Consider the following 12,721-nt stretch of genomic DNA (forward strand, 5'->3'; position numbering starts at 1 on the left):
AAATAAACACCCCTCCCGGGAGTCGTTACAACATCTGCTAAGTCCTCAACAACAAAGTCAAGAAACTGTCATAACATCTCGGGGTGGTCGTGTGGAGATCAAACAACCGAAAAGATCTTCCTCGCCCAATATTGGTCACTTTCAAGTTCTGGATGTTGCGGTGCATCCCGATATTCTAGTGAAAATATCACCGAAACATTCTCCCCTCTGTGAACCGAGACGTCCTCATGAATCTCCACTAGCTGCCAGGTCAACACAACAGAGAAGGAGACTCTTACAGCGATCGCATGAAATTGATTCGGGTGGTTCAACATCAGAATCAGAAAAATCCGTAGAAGTCAAATCGCCAACAGATTTGAAATCACCCTTGAGTACCCGAACTCAGGTGGCAAGTCCTTTACTCACATCGAAAAGATTACCTCTACAGGCTTCGGTATCTTCTTCCGCATCCGATGATTCGAATTTTAATGCAGCACAAAAATATTTTGCCGAAAGTGGTATACTAGGACCGGTACCCAGTTCGGCTACGAATCTAATAAGGAAGACATCGAAAATATTGCAGGACTCGAATGTTATTGAACAGGTGAGTTTCGAAGGTTTTCAAGAAAATATTTGTCAGGGATCCACTAGGTTTTAAAAATATTTTAATAAGGGCAGATAGGGCCCCAGAATTTTTAAAAATATTTTGTCAAGGGTTTTCTAAAAGGCGTGGATTTTTTAAATAATTTTTAAGGGTCTCTACAAGGCGTGGATTTTTTAAATAATTTTTTTAAGGGTCTCTACAAGGCGTGGATTTTTTAAATAATTTTTTAAGGGTCCCTACAAGGCGTGGATTTTTTAAATAATTTTTTTTAAGGGTCTCTACAAGGCGTGGATTTTTTAAATAATTTCTTAAGGGTCTCTACAAGGCGTGGATTTTTTAAATAATTTCTTAAGGGTCTCTACAAGGCGTGGATTTTTTAAATATTTTTTTTAAGGGTCTCTACAAGGCGTGGATTTTTTAAATAATTTTTTTAATGGCCTCTATAAGGCGTGGATTTTTGAAATAATTTTTTTAAGGGCCTCTACAAGGCGTGGATTTTTTAAAGAATATGTTTTCAGAGTCTATATTAGGCGTGGATTTTTTAAAGAATATATTTTCAGGGTCTCTACAAGGCGTGAATTTTTTAAATAATTTTTTCAAGGGTCCCTACAAGGCGTGGATTTTTTAAATAATTTTTTCAAGGGTCCCTACAAGGCGTGGATTTTTTAAATAATTTTTTCAAGGGTCCCTACAAGGCGTGGATTTTTTAAATAATTTTTTCAAGGTTCCCTACAAGGCGTGGATTTTTTAAATAATTTTTTCAAGGGTCCCTACAAGGCGTGGATTTTTTAAATAATTTTTTCAAGGTTCCCTACAAGGCGTGGATTTTTTAAATAATTTTTTCAAGGGTCCCTACAAGGCGTGGATTTTTTAAATAATTTTTTCAAGGGTCCCTACAAGGCGTGGATTTTTTAAATAATTTTTTCAAGGGTCCCTACAAGGCGTGGATTTTTTAAATAATTTTTTCAAGGGTCCCTACAAGGCGTGGATTTTTTAAATAATTTTTTCAAGGGTCCCTACAAGGCGTGGATTTTTTAAATAATTGTTTCAAGGGTCCCTACAAGGCGTGGATTTTTTAAATAATTTTTTAAGGGTCTCTACAAGGCGTGGATTTTTTAAATAATTTTTTAAGGGTCTCTACAAGGCGTGGATTTTTTAAATAATTTGTTTAAGGGTCTCTACAAGGCGTGGATTTTTTAAATAATTTGTTTAAGGGTCTCTACAAGGCGTGGATTTTTTAAATAATTTGTTTAAGGGTCTCTACAAGGCGTGGATTTTTTAAATAATTTGTTTAAGGGTCTCTACAAGGCGTGGATTTTTTAAATAATTTGTTTAAGGGTCTCTACAAGGCGTGGATTTTTTAAATAATTTGTTTAAGGGTCTCTACAAGGCGTGGATTTTTTAAATAATTTTTTTGGGATCTGGATTTTTAAAAAATATTTTTTTTTTAAAATTTTTTTATTCCTTTCCCTCTTTTCCAGATCCGTAAAACCTCAATGATTTTACGTTCGAATACCGGTGGCAATACTGGAACAACTAATCAACCAACAGCCATAAATGCAAGTGTAATGCCAAAGACAAATAACAACAACAGCAGCAGCCAGAATACCAATAACGGGGCCACAAACTACAACAACAACACTGTATCCTCAACAAACCTTACACTAAAATTACAAAGCAATGTCACTTGTGGTGGTGGTAGTGGTGTGATAACTGGCACTACATCATCGACAGCAGCACAATACCAGCCTGGCCTTATCTATTCACCTCCCTCACCCCAATCACCACACACAATGGCCACAAAATGTGGCTTCAGTCCGAATGTCACGACACAAAGTTGCAGTGTCATCGATGACAAGGATGCACAAATTAAAAGCTTACAAGGCGAAATTGTCTCGCTCAAGGATGTGATAAAATCTCGAGATGCTGAGATTGTTAAACTGCGTCGGGAAATACACAAACTGAAGGTAAGTGAGGAGAGGGTAAACAGATAAAAAAAATAAAAACAAGGGGGGGGGGAAAGAGGGGGTAAAACGTGATAATGGTTTACGATGGAAGTCGATTGGAGATAATTGTTATTCCATTTCATCAATGATTTTGGAAGGACATTCTGTCGGAGAATTTCTTATAGGAGCGAGGGAACTGGATTTTTCAGGATTCTCTCAAAAATTAAAAAAAAGTTATAATTTATAGTTTAAATATTTTTATTGATTAATTAATTATTTATTTAAAGCTTCTCAATATTTTTTGTTGCCGCTCATTGACATTTTGTAGCGATTCGATTTTTTTAATTTGCAAATAATTAATATTTAATTGAGCATGTCAATACAGAAGCACGTGAAGAGCTACTTATTTGCATTAATTTGTAATGACCTTCAATGGAAGATAATCAATAAATTAACAAAAAATCAGGGTCAAATTACACTTCTGTCCTGCTACAACCAGATGAAAGCTGGGGCGTGGATTTTTCTAAAAATTTATTTTTCAAGGATCCATAAGTATCGTGCGGCTCTATATAAGTCGTGGATTTTTTCAAGAATTAATTTTTCAAGGCTCCAATCAAGGCGTGATATTGTAAAATACAATTTTAAGGCTATAAAAGAGGCCTGGATTTTTTGATTAATTTTTAAGGCTCTAGCCAAGGCTTGGATTTTTTTAAATTAATTTTTCAAGGCTTTAACCAAGGCGTGGACTTTTATACCCTTCACCACACTGTTGTACATGGTATTATGTCCTTGTGCATATGTTTGTAACAGGCAAAATGAATCGAGATAGACCCGTGGTTCCTTTTGAGAATATGCATAGAATCACTTTTTAAGTCGATTTATGTCCGATTTATGTCCGTCCGTCTGACCGCCTGTCTGTCCATGCTAAATTGTAAACAATTGGAAGAAATTTGACCACTTATTTGGCCCAAGGACGAACCCTATTGAAATTGGGAAAAATCGGTTCAGATTTAGATATAGCTCCCATATATAGTTTCGTCCGATTTAAAGTAAATGGTGCAGCAAAGTTCCTATATATCTTTCGATTTGCACGAAATTTGGCATAGCGTACTGAATGAAGCCTAGAATGATGTGTGCAAAGTTTCGTAAAAATCGGTTCAGATTTAGATATAGCTCCCGCATATATTTTCGTCCGATTTAATGTAAATGGTGTACCAAAGTCCCTATATATCTTTCGATTTGCACGAAATCTGGCAAAGCGTACTGACTTAGGTCGAAAATGATGTGTGTTAAATTTCCTGAAAATCGGTTCAGATTTAGATATAGCTCCCATATATATTTTCGTCTGATTTAATGTAACTAATGCAGCAAAGTCCCTATATGTCTTTCGATTTGCATGAAATTTGGCATAGCGTAATGAAGTAGGTCTAGTCTGATGTGTGTTAAGTTTCCTGAAAATCGTCTGTCTGTAAATGCCTTGTTGACCACGAAGTCAGGCGCCAACGAAACGAACTTCTCATTGGGGTCGTATCGCTGGTAACGTAAGAACTTCGAATTGTCACAAGAGACATTTGGGTTTGAAAGGTTTTTTGTAAAGAAGCTATTAATAGCTTCTGGGGAGAATATCCCAACAAAAAACTAAGGGAACTGATGAGGATCAGTGGCGAGATCCGAAACTATAGTCTTCCCTGCCTTACCCCTCGGCGGACAATGCCATACATTCCCCATTAATAAATAGTTGTTTTTTTTATAAAAACAACAAACTGGGATTAAGCCTAACTATTTTGCAAAAACAAAATACAAATGGTATCCCACATAACCCGCCAAACACTACTGAAAATCGGTTCAGATTTAGATATAGCTTTTATATGGGCAATATTGCCAATTTTTTAACATAGCTGAAGCGGAGGTTCACCCCTTTATAACTCGGGAACTACTTAAGTATATGGAAAAAAGTGAATAGTTTTGGGTTAATTGATCTGTCGTTGCAAACTGCTCATGATATTGACCTCCAAACTTTATTTTGGTGGAAGCTGTGTCTACTTTAATGTAAAAAAATGTGTAAAAACACGTTGAGGCGAACCAGTTTTTTTATGTTCTCTATCGATTTGTGACTAAGCCACTCATTGCACGGTCTTCGTGTCAAAATAAAACTAGAAACCAACAAAATGGGGACTACGCCCCTTATGTATCATTTTTCAAAATTTTCACTGCATCTACCTTTAAATGATGCTGACATTTTGAAGCTCGATTTTGAGTGTTTTTTTAATTTTTATTCTAGCTTTAATACGCAAACAGGAATTTCTAAAAATCGATTATAAGATTATTGTAGTCGCGAATCTGCGTCATTTGATATGTATTTTGTGTATGTAGTATGCACAGCTTCAGAGTAATACTCATCCGAAGGTGCGAATTTTGTGCGATCAAATTTCTAAAAAACCTATTTTTCGGTCCAAATTTTTAGATCTGTCAACTGAATGATATGGGTACCCGCGATCAATAAGGTTTTTTACGTTTCGGATGATATAAAACCTTCTTCGTGAAAATCCATCTATTAGAACTGCGGGAACTGGCCTTCCAAAAACACGAAATTTGGCAAAAAATGTTTTTGAAAATATCGCGGATTTATTTGCGTTCTCTGTGTATCATTTCCGCTTCAATAAATGACATCATACGGATTTTGATCTTTTTCAAAAAGAGAACTTTAAAAACTTCAGCCGAAAGAGAGATGTACGCAATTTATCTCAAAAATAGATTTTGCTGGCACATCCATGGTTCTTAATGGACCACATTGAAATTGTATAGATCGATGTATTTTTTTAGGGTGCACACCGAAATCGGATGCGCGTTAATGGCATATGGAGTGTTTGGAAATTATTCGCGTTTTACGATTTTTTGGGTACTTCAATGCAACGTGTGGCACATCTTAGCCGTCAAATGAAATTTCGCAAAATATGCATGGATTGGAAGATAAACTTCAGTACTTCCTGGAAACCGCATGCGCATCAAATGATTTTGAGAATTACGCGATTTAGACGCAATTTATCTCAAAAATAGTGTGAGCTGGCACATCCATGGTTCTTAATGGACCACATTGAAATCGGTATAGATCGATGTATTTTTTTAGGGTGCACACCGAAATCGGATGCTCGTTAATGGCATATGGAGTTTTCGGAAATTATTCGCGTTTTACGATTTTTTGGGTACTTCAATGGAACGTGTGGCACATCTTAGGCGTCAAATGAAATTTCGCAAAATATATATGGATTGGAAGATAAACTTCAGTACTTCCTGGAAACCGCATGCGCATCAAATGATTTTGAGAATTACGCGATTTACACGCAATTTAAAATTTACATTTCATAATATTATTTTATTTTAAGATTTATTCCTATTTATAGAATTATAAGATTAATTGGAAGGGTCTTGATATAATCCGCAAGGCGTATACTTATACACAAAAAGTGATTATTATTATATATGACAATTTTTCGGCGAAATTCGGGTAAAATAGCAGAATAACCCCAACATTTTTTTTCTGAAATTTCTTGTATACAATAAAAAAAATATATATGATGACATTATTTTTTCGAACCAAAAGCAAATATTTTTCCTCAATATCTTGTTTTGTTGTCGCTTTGATTTAGAAACCGCTACACGGACTTGTGTTATTTTGATATCATTTGATTCATCATGGTGTTTAGATTATGTAGATATTTTAAATTATTTTTTTAGGTGTGTGTATGTCATTAATATATTGAAAATATTAATGTAATCTGCTTTATATTTTTTATTTTTCTCATATTTCGCGAATATGTGCAACTTTATCGTGATTATTATAATATATTCATATTCTTATTTTACGGAGGAAGATATATATCAACGTTTTTGGTCAATATAATAAACGGCGTAATTTTAAGATTTTTTTCTTATGCCCAAAATTAAAACTTCGATAACTTTTGCGCGCATCAACCAAAAATTTGATCGCGAACGGTTTCGGAGTCAGAACATTTTTCTCTATATGTGTACCAAAAATCATTGATGTGCCACAAAAACAAAAAAGCAGATTTTTTGAAAATGAAATATTAAAAAATTGGCAATATTGCCCATATATATTTACGTCCGATTTAATGTAAATGGTGTACCAAAGTCCCTATATATCTACCGATTTGCACGAAATTTGACACAGCATACTGAATTAGGTCAAAAATTATGTGTGTTGAGTTTCCTGAAAATCGGTCCAGATTTAGATATAGCTCCCATATATATTTTAGTCCGATTTAATACAAATGGAGTACCAAAGTCCCTATAAATATTTAGATTTGCCTGAAATTTGACATAGCGTAATAAATTAGGTCGAGAATGATTTGTGTTAAGTTTCCTGAATATCGGTCCAGATTTAGATATAGCTCCCATATATATGTTCGTCCGATTTAATGTAAATGGTGCAGCAAATTCCCTATATATTTTTCGATTTGCACGAAATTTGGTATAACGCAATGAACTAGGTCTGGAATGGTGTGTGTTAAGTTTCCTAAAAATCGGTTCAGATTTAGATATAGCTCCTATATATATTTTCGTCGGATTTTATGTAAATGGTGCAGCAAAGTCCCTTTATATTATTCGATTTGCACGAAATTTGGCACAGCGTAATGAATTGGGTCTAGAATGATGTGTGTTAAGTTTCCTGAAAATCGATCCAGATTTAGATATAGCTCCCATATATATTTTCGTCCGATTTAATGTAAATGGTGCAGCAAAGTCCCTTTATATTATTCGATTTGCATGAAATTTGGCACAGCGTAATGAATTAGGTCTAGAATGATATGTGTTAAATTTCGTGAAAATCGGTTCAGATTTTGATATAGCTCCCATATATATTTTCGTCCGATTTAATGTAAATGGTGCACCGAAGTCCCTATATATCTTTCTATTTGCACGAAATTTGGTACAGCGTGCTGAATTAGGTCTAGAATGATGTGTGCTAAGTTTCCTGAAAATCGGTCCAGATTTAGATATAGCTCCCATATATATTTTCGTCCGATTTAATGTAAATGGTGTACCAAAGTCCCTATATATATTTAGATTTGCACGAAATTAGGCATAGGGTACTGAATTAAGTCTAGAATGATGTGTGTTAAGTTTAATGAAAATCGGGCCAAATTTAGATATAGCTCCCATATATATTTTCGTCCGATTTAATGTAAATGGTGCACCAAAGTCCCTATATATCTTTCTATTTGCACGAAATTTGGCATAGGGTACTGAATTAGGTCCAGAATGATGTGTGCTAATTTTCGTGAAAATCGGTCCAGATTTAGATATAGCTCCCATATATATTTTCGTCAGATTTAATTCAAATTGTGCACTATAGACCCATAGCTAGGCCGATTGACACAACGTACTGAAATTAGTATTCCTTCGAAAAGGCGACGTCTGTTAGGATACATATGTAGAATATACCTAAAGTGGTGAAGGGTATCATATAGTCGGCCCAGTTCGACTTTACTACTTTCCTTACTGGTTCTTTTCTGGTCGCTCTGGAGGCCGCAATTATGCACCAAAAATTTTACATGGTGTATAATTGCGGCCTCCAGAGCGACCAGAAAATCAGACAAAATAAAGTTTTCCCCTAAATATTCATTGGCCAGAACCCATCCTACTTGCAAAATTTCGTGAAGATTGGTCCATAACTGTGGCCTGTATCGTGTTTACAAATTATAATGGACAGACGGACGGACGGATACACATGTCTAGATCGACTCAGTAAAGTATAAGCATGTCTGCTTTGATAAAGATCAATATTTAGTGGTTCTTTTTATACCCTATACAACTATGTTGTCTGGGTATTATAGCTTTGTATACCGATCGTCATATCTCGACTAGCTGAGTCGATCTAGACATGTGTATCCGTCCGTCCGTCTGTCCATTATAATTTGTAAACACGATACAGGCCACAGTTATGGACCAATCTTCACGAAATTTTGTAAGTAGGATGGGTTGTGGCCAATGAATATTTAGGGGAAAACTTTATTTTGTCTGATTTTCTGGTCGCTCTGGAGACCGCAATCTGTCCCAAAAATTATTCATGGAGAAGGGGATCGGGCCAAAGTTTAAGCATTCGTGTTTTGATAAAGATCGGTCAATATTTAGTGGCTCAAATGGACCCTGACTTTTGTGTGAAAAATTACAACATTTTTACTCTATAGCGTATAGATTTACCCCTGAAGGACATAGACCCGAGAAGATGATTGTAAATCCATGAGAAGTGGTTGACCTTTAAATTGATACCAATTATATTGTGGGAGTTACACGTAAATATTTATTGATATTTACGTGTTCCGATATTATTTATTAACCCATTACCACACTAAAGGGCGGAAATATAGCCCTGATCGCTTTGAAATTTTCCATGAGAATCCAGGTATGGTCAAGGACAACCATATGATGATCTGATAATAATATTGGGATGAAGTGGACCGAAAAGTTATTTTCTTGTGTTTTTTTTTTCGAGTCGATCTATAGGCCACAGTTGAAAGCCGAACATCACAACACAACCCACGGTGAAGGGAATCTGGACACGTAATTAGAAGTACTGTACTGAATATTAGTAATATTTTTGTACCTCTAGTCGGCCAAAAGGGTGCAACTATCTCGAAATATAGTCCAGACTCAGAATATAGAACCGCAGAAAGTTAGATTTTCGTGGTAGTTGTGTAGGGTCGGCCCCGTCCGACTATAATGCTCCGCTCATTGTTTTTTTAGTTTTTTTTTATAAATAACTTTTATGCAAATATTATTTTTCGTAGAAACTTCCCGCTACATTTGTTGTTATAGATATTTGTTTCAAATATTTATTAAAATAATTAGCACATTTTGGTTAGATTCGTTTGGTGCTATGTACTTGTAGTCGATTTCAAATACTGTTTAATTTTTTCTTCTTTCCTAACTCACAAACACAGTCATACACCTCCCTAAAGGCAATCATTGCTCTCAGACAATTTCTGTATCCAAAAAATATATTTTTGTTGATAATAATTATTTACATTTTTTGTTATTATTAGTATTATTATTCTTATTTGTTGTTGTTTTCGTTTTTTTGCCATTTTGATTGCGACTCATCATTTGCTTTACCTTAGTCGCATATTTATCAAATATATTATTACACTCATATACAATGTTTTGGTTACTTAGTTTATAGCATTATGACTATACTATTATTGTCTTAAATAGCTCTTGGCCCGCTTGTGGGGGTCATACTTTCTGTAGCTATCTTTATGTAAATAGTGAGCATTTTTTTTGCAGGTGTGGGAGTTGTTAAAAAAAAACTGTAACATCTATGAACTAATTTATTTGTTTAAATAAATGTATTTTTAATTTTTTTTTTTAAATATTTGTTGTTAATGACCAATGCGGAATGTTCGTATTGAAAATTAGTTTAATTTTTTTAAGGTGAGGTTGTAATGAGCTGTCACGGAAGTGTATCTTCAAAAAACTAGGTCTACTTAGCATAAGTAATGGGTGTTGACATTGTTCAAAAATATAAATATATAAACAGTCATAACAAATGACTAATTTTTGGACTAAATGTGTCGAACAATTGATCAATAAGCGTGAGATAAAAAATGTCGTGGATTTTTTCCACCGCTTGTAGTCAACAACCAGTGGAAAGCTGGCATAATTTCTTTTAACGATTTGCAACCCCTGAGTTGACTAAAATATTTTCTAAATAATGTTTTCAACATCTAGAAGGCCAGAAATAGTGGATATTCCCTGATGGGTTCTGGGTTTTTAAAAGAATATTTTCGGTACCTATAAATGCGTGGATTATTTTAAATATTTTTTAGACTCCAATTGAAGTGCCGATTTTTTAACATTTTGGCCATTATAAGGATGTGAGAATTTTTTACAAAATATTTTTGGGGTCCTATAGAAGCGAGGGTTAAACCACGAGTTGAGCACAAACCGGAATATGTATACCCTACACAACTATGTTGTCAAGGTATTATAGCTTCGTGTAGCTCTAAGAGTTTGTAACGTCGCGAAATATTTGTCCTACACCCACCATTAAGTATACCGATCGTCATATCTCGACTAGCTGAGTCGATCTAGACATGTGGGTCCGTCCGTCTGTCCATTATAATACAGGGCACAGTTATGGACCAATCATCACGAAATTTTGCATGTAGGATGGGTTCTGTCCAATGAAGACCCCTAAATAAAGATCGATTATTATTTAGGCGATGAAATAAACAGAAAAAGAATGGTAAATATGATGGTATGAATTTCCATTTGCGAAGCCTTGGCCAAACAGAATGAGATAGACCTATTTCTTAAACGGATGGTGACTGGAGATGAGAAATAGATCACATACGATAACCCTGTGCGAAAACAATCGTGGTAAAAGAGCGGTGAAGCACCTCAAATGGTGGCCAAACTGTAATGCATTTAGTGGGACTGGAAGGATACTATTTACAATTTATTTACAATTTACTATGAGTTGCTTCCATATGGCCAAACGCTAAATTCTGATCTCTACCGTCAACAACTGGATCGTGTAAAGATAGCAATGACCAGAAACGGTCAGAATTGGCCAACAGCAGAGGTATCGTGTGCCACCAGATCAACGCTAGGCCACACACATCTCACCAAAAACTTCGGGAGCTGCTTGGGAAGTTGTAATTTTCTTGCATTGCAAAGTTTCTTTAATGATAAAAAAAATTTGGTATCTAGGGTGGATTGTGAAAACCGGCTACTAGAGTTCTTTACAAATAGAAAGCAGGACTTCTATGAGAGAGGCACATCGGACATTCATATAAAAATAATGGGTTTATTTTTCCCCAACCTAATATTTTATACATGTGTTTTGGATCATTAAATAAAATTTTGTTCTCCTTCAACAAATTGATTTAAAAACATGCTATATAAATACATGGTTAAGCAAATATTGTAATATTACACAGAAAGGTCTTGGGTGATGTGAACCGCTGAATATGGACCGATCATCGAATATAGCCCCTCTAATTAGTTTGCCAGATTCGTAATTATAACCCCAAAATAAAGCGAACTTAATTTCTGATTCGATCCAAACTGTACACATCGTAAAATTGCTTTCAAACACATATTAAATTCAAAGGTGTGGAGAATATGTCCAATCGATCTTGTGCCTCTGCGTTTTGTAATATCATGCGAACAGAGCATCCAATTCAAATCAAATTTTGCACTAACAAATATTTTAAACATATTTGTATACTGTTGGGAGATGGGACTCATCAGTATAATTTTCAACCGAAGTGACTCTAATTTTATACCAGTGAGCGGAGCAGTATAGTCGGACGGGGCCGACCATGCGATACCCTACACAACTACCACGAACTCTAACTTTCTGAGGATGTTTATTCCGAGTCTGAGTAATATTTCGTGATATTTGCCCCCTCTTGTCCGATTAGAGGTTAACAACACCTCTTCCTTACTTTTTGTCGAATATTCAGTACAGTCCTTCTAATTACTTGTCCAGATTACCTTCACGGTGGGTTGTGTTGTGATTTTCGGATTATACTCTACTCGAAAACACACAAAAAATTATGTTTTCGGTCCATTTCATCCCAAAATTTTAATCTGATCATCACCGAAAATTATAGGCGTTGTTCTTGACCATAACTGGAACTTCATGAAAAATTTCAAAGCCATCAGCGCGATATTTCTCCCTCTAATGTGGTAATGGGTTACTGAATAATATCTGAATACGTAAGCACCTGTAAATATTTTACTGTAACTCCCACATCTGAGTAGATACATCACTATATTTGGTATCAATTTAAAGGCCAACCACTCCTCTTGGATGTGCTATCAACTCCTGGGGTCTACATCCTCCAGGAGTAAATATATATGCCATAGAATACAAATTTTGTCATTTTTCACACAAAAGTCAGGGTCCATTTGACCCGCTAAATATTGACCGATCTTTATCAAAACATGCATGCTTATTCTCTGGCCCGACCAGAAAAACCGACAAAAATTTAGTATTTGGTCCATTTCATCCCCTAAATATTAACCGATCTTTTCCAAAAACAATAGGGGTCTTCATTGGCCAGAACCCATCCTACATGCAAAATTTCGTGAAGATTGGTCCATAACTGTGGCCTGTATCGTGTTTACAAATTATAATGGACAGACGGACGGACGGACACAC

At 35.3% G+C, this 12,721-nt stretch overlaps 1 protein-coding gene across 1 annotated transcript in view; it reads left to right on the top strand.

The window, feature by feature from the left end:
• Nucleotides 1-4: 4 nt before the first annotated feature.
• The window catches only part of LOC133338942 (cGMP-dependent protein kinase, isozyme 1), a gene marked incomplete at its 5' end in the record, with an annotated part of 29,961 nt that continues 17,244 nt past the window's right edge, over nt 5-12,721 (top strand). The window contains 2 exons of the mRNA XM_061547072.1: nt 5-583; nt 2,065-2,550. Coding sequence (XP_061403056.1) covers nt 5-583; nt 2,065-2,550 — 1,065 coding nt within the window. The remainder of the gene's footprint in view (nt 584-2,064; nt 2,551-12,721) is intronic.

Source organism: Musca vetustissima, unplaced genomic scaffold (assembly GCF_032173495.1).
Source record: "Musca vetustissima isolate MV318-11 ecotype Yass unplaced genomic scaffold, APGP_CSIRO_Mvet_v1 utg24453, whole genome shotgun sequence".
Classification (NCBI taxonomy): Eukaryota; Metazoa; Arthropoda; class Insecta; order Diptera; family Muscidae; genus Musca; species Musca vetustissima.